Source organism: Seriola dumerili, unplaced genomic scaffold (assembly GCF_002260705.1).
Source record: "Seriola dumerili isolate Sdu_G_001 unplaced genomic scaffold, Sdu_1.0 BDQW01000088.1, whole genome shotgun sequence".
NCBI lineage: Eukaryota > Metazoa > Chordata > Actinopteri > Carangiformes > Carangidae > Seriola > Seriola dumerili.
In genome coordinates, this window is record NW_019174343.1 from 14,223,321 (window position 1) to 14,249,111 (window position 25,791).

The window sequence follows — 25,791 nt, forward strand, 5'->3', positions numbered from 1 at the left end:
ATACCTAATGGATTATTATTGATCCTTTCCAGCCCACTAACTTCACAAACCCAGTATATGCCACTCTGTACATGGGAGGTCACAACAGCCGCAACTCTCTGGCCAGCACAGATGAGAAGAAGGAGTTGCTATCACGTGGAGATGAGGAGCCCCTCGTGGACCCACTGGCATAGACTGTCCATCAGCCCGGATCATGCTATTCCAAACACACCCCTCTTCTTGCCTTTTAAAGAAAAATGAAACAAAAAAAATTGATAAAAAGTGAGAGAGAAAATTGATAAAAAGTGTGAACACTGTATAAAATGTACAAAAATGAAGGACTACTTTTGTATGTGATTGCAGTATTATATTTTGTTCTTTTGAGATTCCTCTGGTCAAAAATGAATAACATTTTCTATGAGAGATTTTTAATTTACACTTTGTCCCTTACCCTTTACCTAAATAGCCACTACCTCTGTGCAAAATGAAATGGAAACAAGAAAATCAGAAGAAAAGATGCTATCATTGGAGCAATTTTAATTTTTTATTTTTGTATGAATTGTATAGAAAAGAAAAAAACATTGTTCCATTTCACCAGTGCCAACTGTTTGTTGTTTGTGTTGACTTTGAGCGGGAAAGGCAAAACTCAAAGTTCTCTAAATCGGTACATATGTTGTCTTGCTGGGTTTCTTGGCAAGGTGGTGAGACAGATTTGTGATAGCACCATTTGTGTATAGCACATGTAAAATGTCAGAACCAGATGGCAACTACAGTATTTCCACATAATTTTTTCTCAGAGAACAATGTTCATGAAATGATTGTGTTGTCTTCCTTGCACAGAATATCATGTTTTACGGTATAGTGTATACTGTAGGCTTTATACCGTAAGATGTAAAGCAGGTATGTTTGTTTTTATCACATTGTATGACAGTTGGAGTTCATGTGTTGCTGTAGTGAGAGGATGAGAGGCGTTTAAATGTGTGATTACGGAGGTGGAGAATGAGGAAGTTGGTCATGGGTTAAACATTCCAGGCAAAGTGGTGGATGGAGATCACAGTTGTGAAGAGATGCTAAGGATGAATGCCTTTATGGGTGGGCAGTTGGCTGTGCGTACAGCTGGCTAATAACGGGAGGGCCATAGCAGATACAAGACTTTACTGGATAGTGTTATGTCTGCACCATTTAGCTGTTTGTTTTGAGGATCTTCCTCCACAAGGAAAGGGAGGCTGCAATTATGGTAAAATGGGAGGGAAAACGTAACTGAGATAGGTCTTTTGCTTGTCTATTTCTCCAGTTTCTCCAGTTTTTTTTTTTTTTGTTGTTGTAAAAACCAGATAGTGTCCATCTGGCTTTGTGAATAGACTTTTTACCTTTAGAGGATTAAAGTCTGTATGTTCACAGTTTTGTAATGGCTTAATCTTAATTGCATTATGTTCATTTGGTCCTCAGCATTTCTCTGTTTTTAATGAGCTCTTTTCTGATCTCTCACTCTTTGCCCTGCTGCTGCTAATGCTACCATTCTGGTCGCTCTGACACGTCCTTACACTCAGCCTCTGTCCCAAAAATGCTGCTTCTGTCAGACATGTGTCAGCCATATCTTAATGCATGTGAAAAGTAACACCGATCTTTAATGTAACTACAATAACAAGTTTTTATTTTGCTTACCTGTCAGCAAGTGTTATTTTATGCTGTTGTATATGTTTTGTCTTTAATTGAGAGAAGTACAATCATTTTACCTAAAGAACATTTTTGCAAAATCATACATGCATTTTTTTTGATTAGTCTTTTTTTTTTTTTTTTTAATGAAAAATGACACATAGCTTTTATAGTACACGATGCATGGAGGCTCAGACTTTCTTCTGGAAAGAGAATAATGTTTAATTTTTGCTGGAGTACTTTACAAACTAAATAACAGATATTGTTATAAATAAAATTTTAAAAATTGTACAGAAAACAAGCCAGTGTGTTTTGTGTTATGTTTACAACCTGTGAAGAATATAATGAGTCTGTGGACAGTAGGTTGGTTTAATCATTTATTAAGTAAACACTAAATCTTGTGTACTGTGAACTTAAGATTGCATTTATGTTTCATTCTTACACTGTTAAAAACTGAAAAACTTTAAATCAGAAAAACGGAAGAAAGTAAAGTAAATACTGTCCAGTGCACCTCAAAGCAACCCTTTATGATAATATAATTAAAAAGAGAAGAAACAGCATACAGTATAATAATGCATGCATTCTAGTAATTTCTTGTTTTAAATAATCAACTTAGTTTTTGAACTTCTTGCATGTAAAATTAAACTTGTGACTACAACTCTCCAAAGCCACTTTGTATCTAGTCTTCACTTGATGCCTTTAGCCTTCAGCTCCTCTCTCACTCTGCTCAGGTAGTGAGGGTCAGGATAACCAAAACTGTGGAAGAGCAGTAAGTACAAGGGTTAATGTAAATATTTCAGTAGACTTAACACTGAAAAAGATTATATACTAAAAGAGAAGAGATTTGCCAACCGTACTTTTCTGGTCCACCATTAATGGAGGTTTTATGGTGAATGTCGTTCCATGTCACCTGGTTGTCCAACCCAGATGTTCTGGATGTCCCAATAGTGAAAATGAGCTTCTGGTCAAATGCTGTCTTCAACAGTTTCAGCACCTCTCGGCCCTCGCTGTTGTCTGGCAGATATGCTGTTCTGTGAATAGCACTGTAGTACTGTCCAGGTTTGGGATGTTTTTTCTGTGACAGAAGAATGAAGTGTAAACATAATTAACGTTATAAAATCAACATAGAAGTATATAATATGAATACACAATTGACCCAATCTGTTCAAATATTTAAATTAATGCATTTACCGTCTGTTTCCCTGATGGAATATTATAGTTGATGACTATAGTGCCGCAGTGTGAGAATCCAGGGAGGGACATGGTATTTGTTGACGATGACATGTTTCCATTTGGCTGGTCTCCCTCTATCTTACCGAAGACATCTTTGCACAAAGGACAGATGGGTCCCATGCTTTTCATCGCTTGTCCCAGGCATTCCTCACAAAATCCATGTTTACACTTCAGACTTTTCTTATTGGTGAATGTATCCATGCATATAGGACAGGTTTTGTCTTCATTGTCTGTTGCTGCCCCTCCTGTGGCTGCTTCAGAGTTGTTCATGCTGTTTCCTGGCTTTCCGTCCGACACAGGTCCACTGGCGGCCCCCTCTGACTGATAATCACTGTTCTTCAGCGAGCTGTTGAACCAACTGGCACCGAGGTGTTGGGTGAAACCCAGGGGTGATGTTGTAATCTTCTGGCACAGATGAAGAAGAGCTCTGACCGCATGGCTCTCCATTGATGCGTTTCCTCCAGCGCTTCTGTAGCGAGCTCTGATGTCCACTTTTCCTTGACTGCTGCCTGAGGTCTGAAAATCCACATCAAACTTCATTTTGATCTTAGCTATTTTCTCACTGAAAGAGGTTGTGATCAGCTTCCAGTGGCTCTCCTCCATGGTTAGTCCTGCATCGATGAGAGGGTCCTTGATGCGCATGTGAATTGTTAGTGGTGTGTCTTGAGACGCCCATGTAGACTCTCCAACAAAACGACTGGTATTTGTAAAGGTTTTCTGTGTTGTATTTAAGGACTTACAGATGGCCACTTGACTTTGGTTTGGCCCACATACGATCATTTCTTCAGAGGACAGAGTAAGCAAAAGCTTGTTCTCGTTCTTCTGGATGATTTTCAGTGCGTCCCTCCAATCTTCCTTATCTACAAACTTGAGAGGAATAGTTGTGCCATTGGATTCAGCTAAGGACTTCTGGACAAGGCTGGTGAAGTCAGAGAGAGCTTTGTGTGGGTCTCCATCTTTCTGGTTCTGTGGTTTAAGTGTTACCATCACTTCTGCTGCAATGTCAACTCCATTCTCTTTCTCTATACGTTTCATTTCCTCCTTGTAGATGTGGCTTACGTACAAGAAATGGCTAACTGGGAGAGAACAAGTGCATGTCTCCTCTCCAGCTGTAGAACCTGCTGCTGAACTGCTGAAACGACTGTGTTCCCCCAGTTGCACTTGTTCCTGGATGAAATAACAATGTACTTGTTTAGTAAAAAGCATTATTTTTTAAAAAGTCATTCATTCCTAGTGATTTATTACACAGTACATACATTCTGTGGGTATGACACAAAAGAAGAAGGGAAGTTCATTGAAGCATAATCTGGTTTTTGTGTCTCCACCTCTGGCGGTGTCAGAAAAATAGATTTCACTGTGACTGTTTTCCCATCTCTGCTGGTCAGTGTTTGTCCGCATAGTTTCTGAAGCTGATTCAGGGCTTAAAAAGAAGATGAACACAAATGAACTTTCCTCCAAAAGAAGAGGAAAATAAGAACAAATCTAATTGCAGAAACCAATATTAATACAGAATTATGCTTAAAATGTATTGTATTTGAGTTACCACAAAGTATTAGTACTGGTTGTGAGATTTTAACTTAAAAATTCAAACAGTGATACTGTACCTGAAGCAGGTTTTATCTTCATCACAGCGTTCCCATCCTCTGAGGCATGTACTACATTGAACTCAACTGGGATTCCGCTTTTGTTGGACCAAGTTTGAAGAATTCTTGTTAGTTCCACTTTATATTTCTGTGGAAGATTATCCCCTGACCACTTGACAGAGGCAGAGACTTGAACTTCATCCTCATTCTGCAGTGAAATCATCAGATCCTATAAACATGACACCATTAGAGCCACTGTGTTATCAAGCAAGGTGGCACAAAATACTCCCCAGTCTTCATCTTAACAGGTTTACTGGGAAAATAACTTGTTCTAGAGCATTTTATAATTGTAAAAATAATAAATAGAAAATGAATGAGATCACTGGATCAGTGTGAATCAAATTAGAAAAAAGACAACTGATTACTTTCCATACATGTTCCCCGCTCCAATAGACTTCATATAAAGTAGATATTGCAAGTTGTGTCTATGTATTTGAAGTCATGTTTTTAAGTGAGCAAAAATTGCTTTAATTGTATTTGTTTTATATAGTGGTAATAATAATAATAAAAATAATAATAACCCTGCAGCTCAAAGTGACTTACAACAATTAAATTACTTGCACCAAGTGCTTCACATAAAAAGTACACATACAATGAACATAAAAAAACACGCCATATATAACTGTCTGTGATGATCTATCCTGGGAACTTGTGCCTGTTCATACTTTCATTTTCACATTCACACAAAAACAGAGGCCTGCTGGAACTTGAGCTGGATTTTTCTATCTACTTGTTTTTAGTTCCTTAGGTATCTGCTCATGTCTCCTGAAAAAATGATCACAGTCTGTCCGTTTCTACACTGTGCTTGTTTTAAAAACAAAAAACTGTTATTCAACACGTACACATATACACTTATCCAAAAAAAAAAAAACCCACCTTAGGAGGCTCATTACGAGATCCTGGAGGTTGCTGCATTTCATTCCCATCCTTGATGAGGGAAGATATTTAAATAAAGAAAATAATAAAAAAAATAATAAAATAAAATTAACATAAAAATAGTTAATAGTATTGGTCCTACTGAAGACAGTCAATGTGAATATTCATTCATTATTAATACCAAAGCTCCTTTAACATTTGTTTTTCATACTGGTACAATGTTCAGTTTGCAGACTTGGCTGTTTTACAGCTACTCACCACGTCCATGGGCTCTTCTGCGTCATTGTCTGCTGACATTTTGAAAGTCTTCTTCCTTTAATACACAGCAAACATTTGTGATATACTAATACAGTACATGGCAGCAGCAGTGTTTGTTGTGTTCACGCTGAAATTCTTTATTTGGTGTATTTGTGTAAAAACAAAGAACTGCTCTCATTACGTTTAAAGGATTTTACTTCGCTCGAATACACTTTACAGCAGACTAATGCAAAAACTTCTACAGGTTGTATCGTGGACACACATCTCAACAAAACCTGACACAACGTTATGTCGTAAATTGTATGTCTAACGTTTGAACGAACATACATTAGGTAAAAATGAATTTGGGACGCGTGTGACTTACCTTCACTTGAGTTTCTGCTTTAAACGCAGCTTCTTCCTGGTAAATGAAAGTGAAAGTGCTGCAGCTCGATGCAACGCCACCGCTGCTGACGTCACTATCATTAATGAGGGCAGTCATTAGCATCATGGCTTTAAAATAAACATATCTGAAAGATATGTGAAAGATAAACTGACAGTCACTGGTGGTATGTAACATAGAATATAAAGTACATTTACTAAGATATTGTTTTTGAGTGCAGTTTTGAGGTACTTCAATTTTATGCCTCCTTATACTTGCCCTCCACTACATTTCAGAGGCAAATGTACATTTTACTCCACTCCATTTATGTGAGAAGTGTAGTTACTTTAGATTGAGATTAATATAAAATATAATCATCAAATTCAGATGTATTATTATAGATTAAACCACTCAGCACGATATAAAGTAGTTAACTGACTTGGATGATGTTGCATAATGAGTAGTTTTGATTTCTTAACTTTTAACTTGTAAAACTCCTGTAATTCTGCTCAGGCAAAATTTTGAAAGCAGGAGTATTTCTACACCATGGAATTGGTACTTTTACTTAACAAGTAAAAGATCTGAGAACTTCTTCCCCAACTGTTGATGCAAAAAGCTAGAAAACTTCTGACCTTTGTGGTCTTTTTACCCTTTAAGATTATCATGTCATGGACATTTTCCTAATCTCCTGTTTGATGTTCCTCTGTATCATTAACATTTGCATTTGGAGTTAAAGTTCTGCACAATTAATAACTGTTCATATGCAGTGTATCTATATCAATTAAATATAAAGCATCCAGAAAATATGGCTCTCATACAAATATAATCAAAAGCACAATACAAATGTGATAGAAATATATATATATCATTACCATGAATAAAAATGTTTTAGTCCAATCTCCAAAGATGGTTACAAACAAAAACAAAAAGTCAGATGTGCAAAATCTGTTTATTTTTCAACTTTCAACGCACAGTATCCGACCTGATCCATAATCTTTGCAAATATACACAAAATCAAATATACCAAGATTTAATTCTAGCATAGGTGTAACAGATAAATGTCTCATATAAAAGAAAATCTTATAAAAATTATTTTCAAAAGCAAACAATTGTAAAAAGTGCTGTGAAATATAAAATAACTTCAATTTGAGCCTGTCATACCACAGATCCAAAATACTGAAATGGCATTAGCATTCATGAGCAATACATAAAAAACTCACGTCTTAAAATGTTACTGCTCTTCCAACAAGATATTCTCAGATATAAAATATTCCTGCAGCAATAAAAGAGCAAAAAGAGCAAAAACAAAATATGACTTCATTCTTTCTCGGCTCGCACAGCTTCCACTTGCTCCACTCAATCATAAAACTATTATTTCTTCTTATAGCAAAGTATCCTTCAGTCAAAACTAACTTGCACTTTATCTTTGTCAACTCATCTGCTTCAGCCTACTTATCTTTGGTGAGAGTATTGATGCATGTGAATATACAGTGCAGTCCACTTCTATAGTATATGATAATGCACAAAGAGCTGGGTGGGTGCAGGTAAATGCTGCCACAGTGGCACTGTATGCAAGGGTGGCAAGGAGAAGGCATCAGTGTGAGTTGCAGCAATGGCACAATGCCAAGTTGATTGATGACCTCATCATCATTGTAGAATGTCACCAGCAAGCAGAACGACTACTCAGCTTCATCTTTCAGAGTGAACCTGGAATAAAGAGAGGGAGAGTAATTTAATGAAAACCAAGTAATGATGATTGTCAAACGATGAAGAAAACAAATGCACAGTTACGTGATATTCCACTCAAAGTGTTTGATTGAAACTCTTCAAACCATTCCTGCAGCATAATCCATTTCTCTGCTGAATATGTGAAAAGAACCACAGTTCAACAGGCTATACAGGCTGCTGATAATCTGGAACATACTGATCATATGGTCAGAGAGCAGTAAAGGTTACAGTAGAGGTTTGAGAAGTTTTGATGTTTTTTCCACCATGACAACTTCCTATGATTGGAATGAATTCAAGCTGACTAGACCTTCTGTTTCTTTGTCAGTGAGGAAATGACAGTCACCTATCACATCAACAGAGCGCAGAGTGTTGGATGCTTACTATTTTTTACTGAATATACTAAATTGTTTTGGGTGGAATATCACTTTAACAAACTTAAATGCAGTCTGAAGAAGGTTCAATCAGTTCTGCTCACCATTCTGTGACCCCAGAAATCAGGTCAACTTGAGCCAACTCGATCTGCACCTAAAGAACAGGAATGACACGTTAACATCTGAATAAGCAATGTTTCTGTATGTAATTCTGTATGCACTGCAAGAAGCACTCATGGAGCTTAAGAGTGAAAGAATCTTGAGATATACTTGAAGTGTGTCTTTCAAAACAGTCCTGCTATAAATGAAGGCCACCACTCAAACTAACACTCATAGACAGCCTCACCTGGACAAGTGTGGATTTAATCAAATTTTCTTAATCAGGTGAGTTCTGGATTGGTCACATGAGACATTATTTTGATACTCTTCAGGTCACTCGTGTATTTACTTATTATATCGTTGGCTCGTCAGTATGTGTGGGATGCAGTACATTTTAAAAATCTGAAATTTGAGGTCCTCCCGTGTGCCCTGTGCCATGACGGACAGGTGTAATTACTGTAAAGTCTCAGACTGACCTGTCCAATGATGTCACGGCTCCTGAACGAAGCCGAGTTATTCTTCACTGATACACTGAGGCGCCTGAATTTCGTCTCCTCCATAGGCAGATCATACTCAAACCTTAAAGAAAATGCAGCAGATGTTTAGATGTGAACATTAAACTAGAGATCTTAAAACAAAAACCTGCACAGGATTATAGAAACAATGCAATAAGTCAATTGATTACCTCTCATTGTATTCTGGTTTGTGGTCTCTTTTCTTCACAGCTGTCTTCCTCTTAGTGGCTTTGCTTTTGTCTGGCAGCAGCATGAGGGAGACATAGCTGTCTACACCGTCCTTACTTTGAGACAACAGACCTCTGTGCACAGACAAACAAAGTATCTTACATCATTTTATATGTTAAAGTTTTAGGATATTAAAATCCCCAGCACATTACAGCTGTATAATAGCTCTTTGTAAATACACTGCAATGTGTAAAGTTTTCATTTGAGGAATCATCAACAATGTCTTCACTTTGTAGTTGATAGTTTCATAGGTTTTTAAAGCATTTTTCAATATTACTATAAACAGACATTCCACTGTTTTAAATTAAGAGAATCACAAACTGCGGTTTCTACAGGAGTTGGGAAATGTGCAAAATGAAGTCAGCAAGATCTGACCTTCTTCAGTAGAACCATTAGACCTGTCTAAATATTCTACAAGTATCCCTTAACCTGGCCTTAAATAATCACTATTATATCTATATCATTGGTGTGAACACAGTCTCACTGAAAGTGTTGTGGCGCACTATTTGAAGAAGCACACCTGCAAGCGTGGACGACAACGATGAGCTTTCTCTCCTGCGAGGCATACGACAGAGACAGCTTCACCTGCCCATTACCAGATCCACAGCTAGAGGCAGCACAGGGCAGAGTCCCTTCACTGATCATATCCACCATTTTGGAATCCAGAATCTATTGAAAACAAATTCAGAATAGCATCAAAGATATCTTTGTTTATTAGCAAAAATACAACATTTTAACACTTGTGTAAGCGCAGATGTTTTTGCCTTCTCACCTTGAGTTCAGCCCTCAGCAGGATTTGACTCTCAGGCGAGGCTCCATCCAGATGAAACCATTGGTCCAGGACCAGCTGTGGCTCTGCAAGGAGCTCCTTGACAGTGACCACCAGTGATCCCATTGGCTGGTCCCAGCCACTGGACAACTGTAATGCCAGAGAGAGAGAGGATGAAAATGTCACTCCAACATTACTGCAAATGCAACCTGTAACCACAAATGGATGCAACAGCAAACAAATAAACAAATAAATGTAAATAAATGCCTTACCTTTACTACAAGCATCTGATGTTTAGGGTCATGGACCAGGAAGTAGAAAGACTCATTCCACTGAGGACTGGTGCTGCGGTCACACAGCTTTAGAGAGATAATGAAGATGTAAGACAGAGTCATTACAATTATAACTTACTCATTAGACATTAGAGTATGGAGAACTGTGCACTCTGTGATTCTCACATTGGTTTTGTATGTTGTTTCACCCAGGACAAGCTCAGCTCCTGCTTTGGGTTCCTTTCCACTTTTCTTCAACTGATAAAGCAAAGAGAGGCATTCAAGTGTTATTATACGAGGAATCATTTTCGTTAACTATTGCACAGTATGTAAAGAAACTGCAGGTGACTTACAGGTAATGAATGCGCTCTCTCTATATTGACAAAGAGCAGAGCAGCAGAGGGGACAGCTTTGTTCTGATAAGACTGCAGAGATTGAAGCTGCAGTACCTGTGACACAGAGCACAGCAAATTAGGCCTGACAATAATGTTGCAATAAGAACAAAGTGACCTGCATGTTGGAATGTGACTTGACGGCCTCATCTGGGAGGCTGCGTTCTTGGGTAAACTACAATAATCCATGTTTAAAGAATGTCTGAATAAAAAGAATGGGACTAAAGCCGGTGGGTGAAAAAGCTGCAAATATGGATAAGGACCAACCTGGTCAAGCCTGACTGAATCTGACACTGTAGGAACCCATTCCAGTATCAAGTGAACCTGCCCAGACTTCACATCATTCAGAGTGTACCACTGCAACAGAAACAAACTCAGTTAAAAAAGCAAGGCAACGCCCTCTATATAAGGAAATGAGAGAGTTCACAGATCACATGGCACAACCTCTGACAATGAGTTCTTGACTAACCTGATCTGTGTACTGCGATCTGATGACCTCACTTAGCTTAACACTGAATCTGTGAACATGAAAACAGGTACATTTGTAAAAAGGAGCTAAAACTAAGGGGTATATCAACATTATACAATGAAAACAGCAGAAAAGCAAGTAAACTTGATTTTTTAAACAAGCATATGTCCCAGCTTGTAGGATTGTAGCATTTCAGTAAAAATGATATTAAGTCAAGTGTATCTCTGTTGTGCACACTGCACAGGACTCTGCACTTTTTAATCTTAATTACTATTATGAGTTACTGATTAACCAACATTGAGAAGTATACAGGACACACACCTGCCAAGGAAGTCATCAGCATCTATATCCTTATCGAATGCTTCAAACTTGATCTCCTGGACGCTAGGCCCACTCAAAACCAGCTGGTAAAAACAAACAAATAGCCACATTTGTAAAACAACAAACAAACAAAAAAGTACTGTACATACAATGAAATCCAGATATGTACAGTAGTTTCACCTAGAGGACTTCATACCTCATACATTTCATTCCATGTTGGGTTGAGATTCTCTTTGATGACATGACTCTTAAATGTCATCCCACCTATGTTGATTTTAACATAGGGGTCACTCTTGCCCTTCACCATGCCACCCATCAGGTTGTCCTTGGCAACCAGATTCTTGGCCTCCAGCAGATGAATCCTCAGCAGCCCCTGCAGGGTGAACATTGTAAGTGATTTAAAACATACAGGAAGTCTATGGGCAGCTGGTAGTTTAAGTACATTATATTACTACAGCTAATTCAGAACTCTGCTGCTAGACTTTTAACGAAAAGAAGGAGAGAGCATATAACGCCTGTACTGGCTACACCTCATTGGCTCCCTGTATCTTTTAGAATCGATTTTAAAGTCCTTTTACTTATATACAAAGCTCCTAATGGTTTGGCGCCATCTTACATCACTGACTGTCCGTCATTTTATGTCTCTCCACGAGCCCTTAGATCATCTACAGCAGGGCTTCTAAATGTTCCGAAAGTCCGCCAAAATAAAACTGGGGAAGAATGTGTTTTTCTTGTTTTTTTCATGAAGTAAAGGTCCCTCCTTCAAACCAGACTTGTGTGCACTGTGTAAATGATACAATGCTTGGCACATGTTCAGTTTTATTTTGAGCCTCCTGTCTGGAGGGGGTGATTTGAGCTTCCTCTGCAGTTCCTCAGCATCACTCAACATTATATTTTAAGATAAGAAGAAGTGTCACAGTCACACTGTTTGGAAAAAAGGCATGAGGGGTTATTCAGAAAATCCACATGATCGGCTGAGACCCAGTAGCATCAGCTCACTAAACTATTCACCATCACATGATTGATAGAGCTTTGACATTTTTAGATTTTATACTTTCGAAATCATTTTTGAACAATATTTAAATCAACGCTCCCCCTTGAAATAATGAAAATATCGGAAAATTCAAACTATGAAGACTATGATGGGAAACAAATCTCATTAGGTGCTGGGTGGAAGCTTAACTTCCACTCTGCTGATCAAGGAGTAATCTAAACCCACCTCTTTACCAAAGTCCCTGCTGGGGGTGGTCTGTGGTGGAAGAAGTTCACCAGGTTCAGGGTCTTCTGTGACCTCTGCTGGCCCCAGGGTTTCAGCAGGGAGACCAGTCACTGTGGAGTGGGCAAGGTTGTCTAGACCAATACTACATTCATGCACACAGACACACAAACACACACAGAGCAGAAATTTAAACATGTTCACTGTTTGGTTTCTTTGAATTTATGGCTCTTTGAAGTACTAAGGAAGGGAAAATAAGACGTTTTATTTTCTGCAATATGGAGCTCACCCCTCTGTTGGTTTTTGCTGTGGTTCAAAGTCTCTTCTAATAGCTGTGTCTGACAGTGAAGGATGCTCCTCTGCATCTGTTGGTTCCTCCACCATCTGAACAAAATAACATTGAGGTTATGATGAAGAAAAGAGGCCGAACATAAAAAAAACAACAAAAAAAACAATTTCATGATGCAACTCACTGCAGCAGCAGGGAATGTATCAGATGTAGTGTGAATGGCAGCTGATTCAGCAGGAGTAGCCTTTTCAGGAGCGGCATGTGTTTCTGCTTGTTCAGGTTGTGTAGGCTGCTTGGATACTGCAACAGGCCTGAATACACACACTGCTGTCACAAAACACTGCAGCCACACTGCTGATTGGACTTAAAGTTTCAAATGTGTATTTATTGCTAACATTTCCTTATATTTGAATTACACTCAGCGGCATTACTGGTGTGCATCATCACATCAACCAAAAACACTCACTCATGTGTTGGGAGCTCTGATATTTCTTCCTCTTCCTTAGCTGCTTTGAATGTCTTATCAGTGGTGGTGACCATCTCTACCTTCTTTGAACCAGTTGCGCAAGGCTGTGGAGCTTCAGTCATCCTTGAGTTAAGGATCTGTCAACAACAAATTTCCAGTTGGTTACTTTGTGTATCGGAGACAATGGCACTAATCCCCCGTGTGTGTATATTCTCGTACCTTGAGTTCAGCCCTCAGCAGGATCTCACTTTCAGGTAATGCTCCATCCAGATGCTTCCACTGGTCCAAGACCAGCTGCGGCCCAGAGAGCAGCTCTCTAACAGGAACTACTAGAGATCCCATTGGCTGGTCCCACGCACTTGACAACTACAGGGGTCAGGGCACATTTATGATCTCAGTTATTGTTTGTAATGTCTTGCAGCAGGTTTTAGATTAGATTAATATTATTAGTAATGTGAGACACAAAGTACATTCACCTTCACTATGAGCATCTCTTGAGTGGGGTCCCGAACCAAAAAGTAGAATGCCTCATTCCACTGAGGTGATCTGGAGCGATCACACACCTTCAGAAAGAAAAAGAGGAAAATTGTGGTAATGGTAGATCTATATAACAAAATTATACATTTGCTGCACTTTTAAATTGTTTCTTCCTCACAGTTTAAATTGATTTTGAACAGATAATGAGACTATTGGCACTATTGTCAAGATTGTTGTCTTTTTTGATATTGTCACTAGGGGGTGCCAAAGGTGTAATTTTTCTGATTGTAAAGACAGTTGTTATGGACATTTATCCGATAAAATTGTTAATCATTTACCAACACACTTGACTGGTTTCTAGGAAACTGTGATGGTACATTTTATTGAATAAATGACCAACAGATTAATCGAAAAAAAAAAAAAAAACCATCAACCAATATAATAATGATGAAAATAATAACAAGATGCAGCCCTACACAGACAGCCCAAGTGTTTGTGTTTGTTTCATGTCTTTATCATCTGCGTCATACCTTGGTTTTGTAGGTTGTGTTACCAAATACAAGCTCGGCCCCAGCCTTGGGCTCTTTTCCACTTTTCTTAAACTGGACACAGAAAGACACATAACATTCATAACATTAAATAGGGTGATATCCAATTTGCTTTTCTTTAAAAAAATCAAATATTCATAAAATCCAACAACAGTGATTGCTACTCAGCTAACAACATTTTTATTTTATTTTATTTGTTTTGGTAAGTGATTATTTACAAAAACAATATCTTGAGAAGCAGAAGTAGCTTTTCCACCTGTATATCAGTAGAGTATCTCTTTATCAACACATGCTTTGAAAACCCTAGTCTATCTATAACTCAACACACTAATTATGGTGGCTTTCAGTGTACAAAATTACAGAGGACTCACAGGCAAGGAGTGTGCTCTGTCCACATAAACAAAGAGCAGGGCTGCAGTGGGAACAGCTTTGTTCTGGTAAGACTGGAGAGACTGCAGCTCCATCACCTGCAGCAGAGAATCAAATTAAAAATACATTACAGTGACTCAGCACTGATGTGCACAGTGAGTCAACTGTGCAGGGGTTGTTATTTGGAATAGTACAGAGAAGAATAGGCAACACAAATAATCAAGATTAAACATATGTGCATGAATAAGGGAAGAAGCTTAAACAAATCATAAAAAATTGCACTAACTTGGTCGAGGGTGTCATTACAGGACACTGTTGGAACCCACTCCAATATCAGGCGCACACGTCCAGACTTCACGTCATTCAGGGTGTACCACTGAAACAGAGACGTACCATTACTGAATCACAGCCTGTGATTACACCAGGGGAACACATATTTACATACAGTGATCGTGGAATACTCACCTGGTCTGTGTACTGGGAGCGGATGATGTCTGCCACACTGATTTTCAATCTGTTCACAATGCATAAGAAAATGCAGATTTTAGACAATAACATGTGGCCAATGCACAATCTGTGAAGTGCAGCCTCACCACTAAATGATTTAAAATTGAATGATAAGCCTTTTCACAAATGGACAAAGACACTAAATGTAAAGTATTAATATTTTCTGACAGTGTTAAAGTCTATGTTTTCAACTACAATCTGTTTGGAAACACAAAATGCAGATTTTCATTTATTCAAAATCTTCTTATACACAGCACATCATAATACAGTATGCCAATTTTTTATTTGTATGGTCAAATAATGACGTATTTATCATATACCATGCTGAGGCAATAAAGGCTTGGAGATTAGGAGAATAATTGCAGGACAGCTAGAAACCTCCACATTAGCCCTCACCTGCCCAGGAAGTCATCTTTGTCCATGTCTTTGTCATACAGCTCTACTTGCATCTCCTGTCCTGACTGAGGCCTCAGCACCACCTGTGGGGAACACAGAACAGTTGACTGTCATCTCTATTTGAAATCATGCTTAGGGGAATTCAAATTGTACAGTCACCTCTACACACCTCATACATCTCATTCCAGACAGGGTTGAGATTCTCCTTGATCACGTTACTCTTAAACGCGAACTCTCCAACATTGATTTTGGCATAGGGGTCACTCTTGCCCTTGACCATACCACCCATCTTGTTATCTTTGGCAACCAGACTCTCTGCCTCCAACAGGATGATTCTCAGCAGCCCCTACAGGAAGAGATCATATTACTTTATCGATCGATTTTATCTATCACATGTGATGCTTGTATCTGGTACTGTAGATCACTGATTTGCAATATTACCTCACTGGCAAAGCTGAGGTCTGGAGAAGTATGAGGAGGTTGTGCTATAGCAGGGCTTGGTGATTCTTCCACCTTCTCTTCAATCACATCAGCTGCCGTTTCCTTTACGTCAACATCATCATGCAAAGTCACTGAAGAGACAAGGGTCTCCACAGGAGGAGTGTCCACTGAACTTGATCTAAAGGCACAAAAGGTAGCAATGAGGGGAAATTTAAAAGACAATGGAGAAATGGAAAATTCTGTGTAAGGACAGACTTTTGAATGAGCTATCTCACCTCAGCACTGTCTCTGTCTCTGGTTTTGGCTGAGCAGGGGAGGGGTCTGACGCTGAGATGACCTTAGCCTTATTAGTGGCACCAGGACATTTGCTTGGAATCAGCATCTGCAGTTGAGTTGATATTATTGTTTCACTTGGTTAACCAGCTTTTTAGAAGTCAAGATTATAAGTATCAACATCAACAGAACAAGAACAAAAGCCAAAGGAAAGACAGGAAACAAACTGTTGCGAGTGTGAGATACAGAGACATACAGAAAAGAAAGAAACAGACAAAGAAATAATGATATTACAGTTATTAGAGTAACATATACAGACAGAAAAAGAAACAGTGAAAATAAGACAGAGACATTGGAGATAGAGAGAGGATCATACAGTGAAAATGATAAAGGGATGGAGAAAACGAAACTTAAGGACACATGCTTAATATTTTGAATAAGACATACAGAGAAAATGAAACATCGACAGACACAATCCTCCCACCTTAAGTTCAGCTCTCAGAAGAACCTGACTCTCAGGTGAGGCTCCATCCAGATGGAACCACTGGTCCAGGACCAGCTCTGGTTCAGACAGCAGCTCTCTGATAGGAACCACTAGCGAACCAATGGGCAGGGTCCAGCTGTGGGAGAACTGGAAAAACCCAGCAGCGGGTGTTAACAGAGGGTGGGAGTATTTGTATATCAACTATCAACATTACACTGTTTGCATCCACAGTGCTGCCTGAAGCCAGCCTACCTTAAGTACAAGAATATCTTCTCTGGGGTCTCGAACCAGGTAGCAGAATGCCTCATTCCACTGAGGTGATGTTGTGCGATCACACACCTTCAGAACAGACGCAAGAGTCGGTCAATTTTGCTGACAGATATTATGTCATTCAGAATAGTCCAATACCCACTACAGCAAACTTTAAAAACAGTATTATCTGAATGAGGTTTGCAGTTTCCCTTTGGGATTAATTAAGTTCGTACTCTCTCTATCAATCTTTTGGGTCTTACTGTAGTTTTTCGGGATGTTTGTCCAAGAGTAATCTCTGCTCCCACTTTTGGTTCTTTTCCACTCTTCTTCACCTGCAGAGAGACAGAAGGCAATGATGTTCCTTGGGAGTTCAACTGTTAACCACTAACGTTTCACATTATCCTTCACAGTAGCATCAAAGGACTCACTGGTAAGCCATCTGCTTGCTCGATATACACAAACAGTAGGCCTGCGGAGGGAACCGCCTTGTTCTGGTAGGACTGTCTGGAATAGAACTGGAGAACCTAAGGACACAGGAAAGAATGGGCGAATATGAATCAAGTTTACCAAAGCGTCCATTAATCCATGACTCAATCTGAAAATACTGACCTGGTCCAATCTGTCTGACTCTGAGGCTGTTGGAACCCATTCCAGAACCAGGTGAACTCGACCAGACTTCACATCACTGAGATTGTACCACTGAGAAATAAAGAGAAGTCATATATATATATATGTACACACAAGAGAAACACCAACATGAAAATTTCCTTCATTAAGTAATTCCAAATGTTTCTGACCAAACTTTGGTTACTTTTGGATTTAATATCCATTTGCTTTATTGCTGTTCCTCAATTCTAACCATACTCCTAAAACCTAAAAATGCAGCAATGTGTTTGGCTGAAGTATCCCACCTGATCAGTGTACTGAGAATCAATGATGTCCTTCAGACTGATCTTCAGCCTGTATGTCAAGAAATGTGAGATTAGAATGTGTCTTCTTGGATCTAATTATCTTGTGACAAATTATATACAGCTACCTGCCCATGAAGTCATCCTTCATGTCCATGTCTTTATCAAACACCTCCACAAACAGCTCCTGGCCTGGCAGTTGGGTTAGAATCACCTGAAGGGTGAACAAATCACACATTTCAGAGGACTCTTTCAAACCAATTATACAAGATATTTATAAAAACATGCAAACTTCAACCATGTTTTACAATTTCACCGCAATAGCCATAAAGTTTCAATGACTTGTTATTTACCTCATACATCTCATTCCATGTGGGGTTAAGATTGCTCTTGATAACATGACTTGTGAACATTTCACCTCCGATGTTGATCTTGACATAGGGGTCACTCTTGCCTTTCACCATGCCTCCCATTAGGTTGTCTTTCGGAACAAGATTCTGGCCTGCCAGAAGATGAATTCTAAGCAGTCCCTGGAAAAAATACAAACTTTAAAATGAGTATGCGCAATAGGCTCAAACCTTTTGAAATAAAAATACATAACTGCATTGTCCTCCATTACCTCTGTGGCAAAGCTGGGATGAGGGGAGGTCTGTTGGGCCAGCTTTTTGGACAGTCCAGCCCCCATATTAGATGACACATCAGATGAAATACGTTCTTCATCTAACCACAGAACCTATGTTACAGCAGAAAAAATGAGAGACAAAATGTGACCAAAATTAAATTTTCAGTTGAGTTCTTCTACATTGTGCTTGTTTTTTTCAGTACATTTACTAACCATCAAATGACCAGTATGTAGGATTTAGGGGGATGTATTGGCAGAATTGTCACATTTATGTTTTCATTAGTGTATAATCACCTGAAACTAAGAATTGTTGTGTTTTCCTTAGCTTAGAATGAACCCATCATATCTACTTAGTGGGCAGGTCCTCTTCCACAGAGCCTGCCATGTTGGACCACCATGTTTCTACAATAGCCCAGATCAGACAAATCAAATGATGGTTTAAAGAGAGTCTTTCATGTTTTTATATTACCTAAAAGGCCACCGTAGGTTCTTCTACATGCTTGGAAATGGAGGGCTAAGGGGAGGGGCATTCAGTTGGTTGCAATCTGCAACCTCACCACTAGATGCCACTAAATCCTCCACACTGGTCCTTTAATTTGTTTAATGCAGAGCAGGATTAGTGAATGTGTATATTTGCCATTTACCCTGAGAACTGTATTGATATAGATGCGACTGGCAGATCCAGAATTGTCCAACTGGAACCACTGGTCCAGAGAGAGATTGGAATTGGACAGCAGACGGGACAAAGGGATAGTCAGGCTGCCCAAAGTCTGTACACGATCAGCATCCTTCACCTAGTTCATTTAAAATGGAGGGAAGTTTAAATAAGAATATGACAATTTTGTTTTGTTTCATCAAAATGCCATACTTAAAAGTTTGATGAAGACTAGCAAATGAGCTTATGAGCTGTCACCTGAATGTCTATGTCCTGTTTGAGTGGATCATGAATGAAGAAGGTGAAAGCTTCCTCCCACTCTGGATTAACAGTTGTGTAACAAGTCTAAAGGCAAGAATAAACAGTAAGAGTGATTTCAATTAGAAGTCCCACATGCATATAAAATAGAAATAAATTAAACATAATCTACAGTATCATAATGGTCTTTCTCAGTAGATATACCTTGCTCTCTCTAGTGACATCCTGCACAGACAACTGCACCATGGGATTGGGCTCTTTATTTCCCTTCTTCATCTAAAAGATGCACAGCAATAGACAAATATTAATACACAGTAAGGCATGTGAACAATGACATTTTGTAACCAAGTACTGAGCAATAATAGACTTATCTGCCATTCCGACAACATGTGGTTCATGTGATGAATAGTGTGTATAAGGCTACCATAGCAACAGCACAAATATATGAAAGGAAGCACCATGCTGCATGGTACAATCAGGAAGTATAAATCTGCACCAGAGAAACCACAAAGACTACGCTTCATTCCAAAGATTCTGACATTGCTTTTCCCTTTTGTTGTATGATATGACAGCAGAAATTAGCTTAGTAGGAAATGTGTGTTTAAGAGCCTTGGATAAAGTTAGCCACACTCGTCCACACTACAATGGTGTGAAAAAGGTTAAGAGGCCAAGGCAACAACAATGAGGAATGCGTGACAGATGGCAGTTACAGCTCTGCCTCAGTTTAACCACAGACAGGAAGCAGCTCTGAGCCGAGTACAAATGTGGGTAGAGAGGGTAGAGATAAACTTGACTCACAGGAAGTGCCTCAGCCTTGTCCAGATACACAACCAAGATGGCTGAAGAAGGTGGATCAGCATTCTTACTAGTCACACTTTCATTCCTCTTTAGGATCTGGGAGAGAATTGAAAACAGATTTTTTTTTCACTGCGATTGTCTGACACAAAGATAGAGTGCTGAAGGGCACACAAAAATCCACTGTAGTGTAGAATCTCAAAAGAGCAATAAGCGGAAATGAGTGACTCAAACCTGCTCCAGTCGATCAGTGCTAGGCAGCAAGGCCAACCACTCCAGTCTGAAATGAACCCGTCCTGACGGAGTGTCTTTCAAAGTGAACCACTGGGAAGATAGCCACAGACATACAATTGCAATCCAAAGATTAAACATGTGATTGTACAACTGACTGTTATGACTGAGATGACAACAGCTTTTTACTTACATCATCAACAACTACGGATTTCTTCACAATGCCCAAATCCAATTTGGTCCTACATGGAAGAGGAATGTAAGGCAGAATTACTAAAAGAAAAGATGTATCGATGAAAATAAAAGGATCATAGCATAGATGTCTATAACTTTAAGAGTCCAATTATTTGTTTTAAAAAAATGATAGTGTACTTTTTCCCATTGGTCATGAAAGGTGGCAGGTGAAAGACAACAATGAGAGGTTCAATATAGGCACACAGGAGACATGAACTATGCATATGTACCTGCCCAGGAAATCATCCTGGTCTGGGTCTTTGTCATATACCTCCACCTCCAACTCTTGACCAGGCACTTCATGGACTATAACCTGATGTACCAGACACACATAAGGACATGAAGACTGACAGAAGGATTTGTATGGAAGCTGGCTGTGGCCTCGTGGATGAAAATGAACATTCTCAGCACTGTAATAGTCAAATCCCTCAAATATAGAACAGAGTGAAATGATACATGATATCCATGAAAAGGAATATTCCAACACCTGTACACATAGAGTAATGATGACACACATTTCAGACTTTCCATGAAACTCTCTATTCTCCTTACCTCATACATTTCTCCCCACTTGGGAGAGTCTGTGTTGTCAAAGTGTTTGGAGGTGAAGGTCTGTGGGCCAACCCTCAATATGGCATAGGGGTCAGACCAGCCAGTCATGACCCCTTTCACATAGCTGTCCTTTGCGGCTAGATTCTTTGCCTCCAGTAGGTGGATGCGTACCACACCCTAAAAAAGAAAAGGACGGTGTAGATAGGTAGGTAGGTATGATGTACTGGTGTTTACTGAAATGTCAATATCTTCATCTGCAGGTGCATATTCAGGCTTTACCCTGGGCAAAGGAGAACGTAGCTGGGCCACATGCAGGCCAGGAACCAGTGGAACAACCAGGCGGTTTGGCAAAACCAAGAATGAGGCAATGGCATCCATGATCATGCTGTCTGACATTACACTGAGACAAAGGAGGGAGTAATTTCAGGGAAATCATACTACTGCGCTGCTTAAATAATTTATTGTTCAGTCCACACAGTCATAATATATTGAGAGGTTGTTTTATTATAATGTTGTGGCTATTACTAATGTGTAAACCAAAGTAAAGTTATTTCAGCATGACTCACTTGAGTCCAGGGATGTCCAACAAATTAGTCATTCCAGTCCAATTGATGTCTAGTTTCTGGGAAGAGATAATAGACAATAGGAGAATGTACTTTATGCAGAAAATCAATCAGGATTGATGAGAAATCAATAGCAAGAACAGCACATGAGGCTAAACTCAGATATATGATAGTCACAGGAATCAGGGTTGAGGGCAATTTAAGAAAAGGACAAATAGAGGTGAATGCAGATGGACGTACGGGCCTCTGGATGAAAAACATGGTGACCGCACCGACTATGGGCACATCTCCAATCAGAGGCTCCAGAATCACCCGCATCATCCCATGTAGCTTAAGACAGAGAAACAGGAAGGATGCTTATGAAATGAAATGATGTTAAATGCTAACGCAATGGCAGATTTTCTGTGTGTTTCAGCAAACATTTAGAAGCTTTAGAAATGTTGTTGCTCAGTGACTTAACCACATAATATTTTTAAGCTTGATAAGAATCCACACCTGTATTCCTTTGACTCCGGCTTTGCAGAAGTATCTTTTCACCTCAACATTGATCTCTACATTACCAACATAGCTGAGGATTAAAAGAAGCAAAGTGTCACCTACAATAATGCCTTTTGAAAGGTGTAACACTGAAGTGACAGCAACTCACAAACCCCAAAAACAATGGACAAACATTTACCTGATATATAGATCTAGCAGGACTTGTCCCTTGTCATTCTCTGTGTGTGCCTTGATCCCTACAACCTTCATGGCCTGGAGCAAACAGAGAGCACATTTGTTTGCATAAAATAAACAACATGCATCATTTGTGTGAATCTTTACAGAATTCATAGTGTCGTATAGTTAAAGTATCAATGCCATCACCTTGTCACCCATGTCCACTTTTGTGAAGCTGAGGGTCTGGAGGTGGGTGCTTGAGGCTCGGATAGATGGAGCGATGGTTTCCACCAGCAGCTTCTCGAGGTATTGGCCGACAAAAGGCCACACCTGCTGCAGCACCTGGCCGGGCCATTAAGAGCACAAGGTTATGAGCTGCTTGGTAGATTACATATGATGTACATCCCTGCAGTATTCAACCAGAGACTACTGCTTTGAGTAAACTTTGTAATTTTAGCCATGTACATTGCAACAAAACTATCTGTCAGATGCCTTGGTGTCCATAAGCAAGAACAGAGGAATGACAGGGACAGCTGCAGCCAGTTGAGTCTACTCAGCTGTTAGTCTTCTTATTTGGGTCCTTGAATGAATGCATGCCATGCTCTGCATGTATTCACTTTTTACAAAATATTAATATTGCTTCATTAACTTTCCAAGTCTTCATTCCTACAGCGAAGGAACAAAAAGCAGAGGCAGTGTTTGGTTGTGCGCTTGTGTGACCGTAGAAAAGAAAAACTGCATTTGTTCCAGTCTAGCATAAGTAGAGAGTGAGTCATCAGCCGCCTGCTTCTGTGGAGGATAGAGCTTGAGCAACAGGGGAATCTGGTGACCACCCCTCCAGTAAAAAGTCTCAAACCTCTGCTTTGTCTGCTCTCAGACGCTCGGATCTCGTGGTCCTGTTAGCATGAATACTTTTATTTCTGTATATCTATATTAGTGGCCCGTGTCTCTCTCGGCTAGAAGAGAAAGTTGGAGGGGGGACAATAGCTGCAGTTTTATTTTGTTTGGGGGGGGGGGGCACTGGGTAGCTCCGCCCCCGTCCTGTGAGCTTGTCTGCAATGAAATGGAAATGTTGAGAGGGTTGCCTGGCACTGGGCCTGCTCTCTGCAGTACAGACAGTGTGGCTACACTAATGGGGGTGGGGTCTTTTCTGGAACATGGCAGCAACAGCAACAGCGCTACCATCTATCAGCTAGCACCAGCTATTAACCTAGCATACATTACAAAGTGTCAATCAGCACAACAGCTGGGCTACTGAACAGACAGGCATGTGTGTCTGCTGTTGGCTTAACAAAGGAGGAATAAACAGCATCTTTGTGTAAACTCATATGGTGAAAAGATGAAGAGAAATAGGAAAGCACTTTTACCTTATTCAGCCACTCAACCTTTTCAACATCTGGAAAGTTGACCTAACGGAAAAAAATACAATGAGGGTGCATACTGTAATTAGATTTTGTACAGAGCATGATAAACTCAAAACAGAACAGGGAAATGATTCAGCCATAGCTGATGCATGTCTGAAAATGTCATCAATAGCACTGTTGATATCATACCAGTGCTTTTTGCAGCAGGCTTTAGACTGAGCAAATATTTCCAAAAGAAAAAAGGAAAGCAGATAAGTTCAGCAACTGTCCATTCAAAGATCACTTTGAATGATATAGCTGGCTAATACATGATTTATTTTTGCATTAAGGATTCTTTTGCAGTGTAAGTGACTGAAATGTCTTCTCCATTTATATTTAAAAGGATTCTGTCAGAGAAAATCCTGACACAGTGTGCATGCTGGAGAGCAGCACTGGAAAGCAATATGGAGAAGCACGCAAGCAATCACTGAAATCGCTCCCTGAAACAAGTATGCACAGGAAAATAATTTGGGTGTGGCCAGATTTACTGAGTTAAAATAGACCCGTGTGAGTTTCAGCATTTCCATGTTTGGTACATATAATATCAGGCTGGATGACTTGCAAATCAAGACCTACAAATTTTAGTCACCTTTAGTTAATAGTGCACAAATGATTAGAGGGTTTAAGTGTTGCTGCAGTGGTTACAGAGCAGTCAGGATTGCCCCACTATGCTTTTACTGTAGTCTCAAAATACAAACACACACACACACAACCACATACACACACAGCAAACCTGGCCACTGTATTAGCGGAAATGATAGGGAACATAACATAAACACAAAGGAACTTCTGCACAACTGTTCGCACGCATGTTTCACTGAGGACCTGAACTCCATCAGGAGCATTAAAGGAAGCAGTTTAAGAAAAAATGAAAAAAGAAACACTGACCTAAAGAATAGTGTCTACAGGGAAAGCATTTGAGGAAAACATTTCCCTTAACCCTTTCTGATACAGACCCCAAATTATAGGTTTTTCGAAGTGGAAAGTTTAAGACTATTATGTGATTCCAGAGCAGCTAAGAATAGCAATTATTGGGCTGGTCTACTGGAAACCAAATCTTTGTCACACCCTGCAAGTCCCTGTAGGAACATAATGATTTTAGGGTGCACTGCTAGGTTTTGCCTTGCTTTACGTAATGTGAGGTTACTCTAGGTCAAGGTGGGTTCAGAGGGATGGTAGTGTCCAGGGGTATGGTTAAAGATTTTTGATATCAAAAGAGACTCCCTGACAGGTGTGTGGCTATGTCTTACCCACGCAGGGAGGTCTCGCTTGATTTTGGACACCTTCATGGATGTGTACTCCTGCTCGTTGTCGAGCAGCTGTATGGCTGACTTCAGGCGCGCCTCCTTGGCTTCTCGGGCATGCTTCCATCCCGTGTAGACCATCATCCCGAACACCAACAGACTGGTGCTGACCCGGTAGTAACCGGCCAGGTAGACGGGCAGCAAGGCACCCAGACATTTCCCAAATGTCCAGAGCACCGCGACCGCACTTATCCCCTTAGGCTCAGGGGTTTGCGTGGCGACGGTACTCTCTGGTTTCTTCTCGGTGTCGCCTGTGCTCAGACACTCGGTGCCCTTGGGTTCACTCGGTTCCGACTTGTCGTTTTCCATAATGGTATATCCCGAAACTAAGATACAATCACTAATAGGTTATTGTTTGATTTAAAAAAAAAAGTGCGTTTAAAAAAAAAAGCGTGTTAAATGGACTCAATTGTCACTCTAACGTTACATTTCTAACGTCAGCTTCCTACCGTTTGAACAAACGCACTGCAGCACTTAGCTTTCACTCTCGCTAGCTTAGTTAACTATTCTCCCGTGTCGCATCTTCTTTAATGATATTTACGCATATTTATTATCGCTGAGGTGGAGCAGCTTCCACTGACTAAGCAAAGGCCTTGAAGAGTGGTCGACAGCAAGTTCTGCCCCTCACTCCGTCCCGTTATCTGAATGAAAACACGCCCACTGGAACAAAAAAAAGCATCTTTGACTCTTTCGCTGCTGCGGTAAGACAGTCATCCAGTTTATT

At 39.8% G+C, this 25,791-nt stretch overlaps 3 protein-coding genes across 4 annotated transcripts in view; 1 reads left to right on the top strand and 2 right to left on the bottom strand.

Annotated features, from left to right (window-relative positions):
• LOC111221615 (low-density lipoprotein receptor-related protein 1-like) overlaps positions 1-1,783 on the top strand; it is a 75,811-nt gene extending 74,028 nt beyond the window's left edge. Inside the window, exon 89 of the mRNA XM_022745068.1 lies at positions 33-1,783. Coding sequence (XP_022600789.1) covers positions 33-173 — 141 coding nt within the window. The 3' untranslated portion in view covers positions 174-1,783. The remainder of the gene's footprint in view (positions 1-32) is intronic.
• LOC111221543 lies at positions 1,764-6,065 on the bottom strand. Of its 2 annotated transcripts, none has more exons than XM_022744984.1 (8): positions 6,010-6,065; positions 5,646-5,700; positions 5,388-5,438; positions 4,473-4,659; positions 4,125-4,288; positions 2,827-4,035; positions 2,493-2,710; positions 1,764-2,391 (listed from the first exon to the last, which is right to left on the bottom strand). In XM_022744984.1, the coding sequence occupies exons 2-8, from the start codon at positions 5,682-5,684 to the stop codon at positions 2,322-2,324; spliced, it is 1,938 nt and encodes a 645-aa protein (XP_022600705.1). In that variant the 5' UTR covers positions 5,685-5,700; positions 6,010-6,065; the 3' UTR covers positions 1,764-2,321. The 2 variants fall into 2 exon arrangements, with proteins under 2 accessions (XP_022600705.1, XP_022600704.1); XM_022744983.1 differs by having other exon boundaries at positions 4,473-4,680.
• An 871-nt stretch (positions 6,066-6,936) lies between these two features.
• On the bottom strand, positions 6,937-25,698 carry LOC111221941 (extended synaptotagmin-1-like). The gene is made up of 52 exons (XM_022745536.1): positions 25,014-25,698; positions 23,728-23,769; positions 22,568-22,702; positions 22,383-22,456; positions 22,202-22,274; positions 21,947-22,036; positions 21,710-21,765; positions 21,423-21,543; positions 21,144-21,320; positions 20,822-20,904; positions 20,551-20,599; positions 20,361-20,450; positions 20,130-20,225; positions 19,536-19,607; positions 19,332-19,418; positions 19,063-19,212; positions 18,416-18,529; positions 18,150-18,326; positions 17,925-18,010; positions 17,800-17,848; positions 17,498-17,587; positions 17,317-17,412; positions 17,149-17,220; positions 16,889-16,975; positions 16,637-16,783; positions 16,155-16,261; positions 15,880-16,057; positions 15,608-15,784; positions 15,439-15,521; positions 15,001-15,049; positions 14,822-14,911; positions 14,538-14,633; positions 14,149-14,220; positions 13,618-13,704; positions 13,361-13,507; positions 13,142-13,278; positions 12,860-12,986; positions 12,676-12,770; positions 12,390-12,531; positions 11,367-11,543; positions 11,171-11,253; positions 10,850-10,898; positions 10,648-10,737; positions 10,342-10,437; positions 10,175-10,246; positions 9,989-10,075; positions 9,720-9,866; positions 9,468-9,616; positions 8,890-9,021; positions 8,681-8,783; positions 8,210-8,259; positions 6,937-7,713 (listed from the first exon to the last, which is right to left on the bottom strand). Exons 1-52 carry the CDS (start codon positions 25,374-25,376, stop codon positions 7,686-7,688), a joined length of 5,526 nt encoding a protein of 1,841 aa, XP_022601257.1. The 5' UTR covers positions 25,377-25,698; the 3' UTR covers positions 6,937-7,685.
• Positions 25,699-25,791: the final 93 nt, after the last annotated feature.

What these genes read in the sequence shown, in the direction of transcription:
- LOC111221543 (XM_022744983.1), bottom strand. Translation starts at nt 5,684, where the DNA reads ATGTCAGCAGACAATGACGCAGAAGAGCCCATGGACGTG. An exon ending in CTCGTAATGAGCCTCCTAAG is followed by an intron (nt 4,681 to 5,387) that starts GTGGGTTTTTTT and finishes TCATGTTTATAG; the next exon opens with GATCTGATGATTTCACTGCA. An exon ending in ATTAATGGTGGACCAGAAAA is followed by an intron (nt 2,392 to 2,492) that starts GTACGGTTGGCA and finishes GCTCTTCCACAG; the next exon opens with TTTTGGTTATCCTGACCCTC.
- LOC111221941 (XM_022745536.1), bottom strand. Translation starts at nt 25,376, where the DNA reads ATGGAAAACGACAAGTCGGAACCGAGTGAACCCAAGGGCACCGAGTGT. An exon ending in AGCGAGACCTCCCTGCGTGG is followed by an intron (nt 23,770 to 25,013) that starts GTAAGACATAGC and finishes TTTTTCCGTTAG; the next exon opens with GTCAACTTTCCAGATGTTGA. An exon ending in GCAGGGACTTTGGTAAAGAG is followed by an intron (nt 11,544 to 12,389) that starts GTGGGTTTAGAT and finishes TTCACCCTGCAG; the next exon opens with GGGCTGCTGAGGATTCATCT.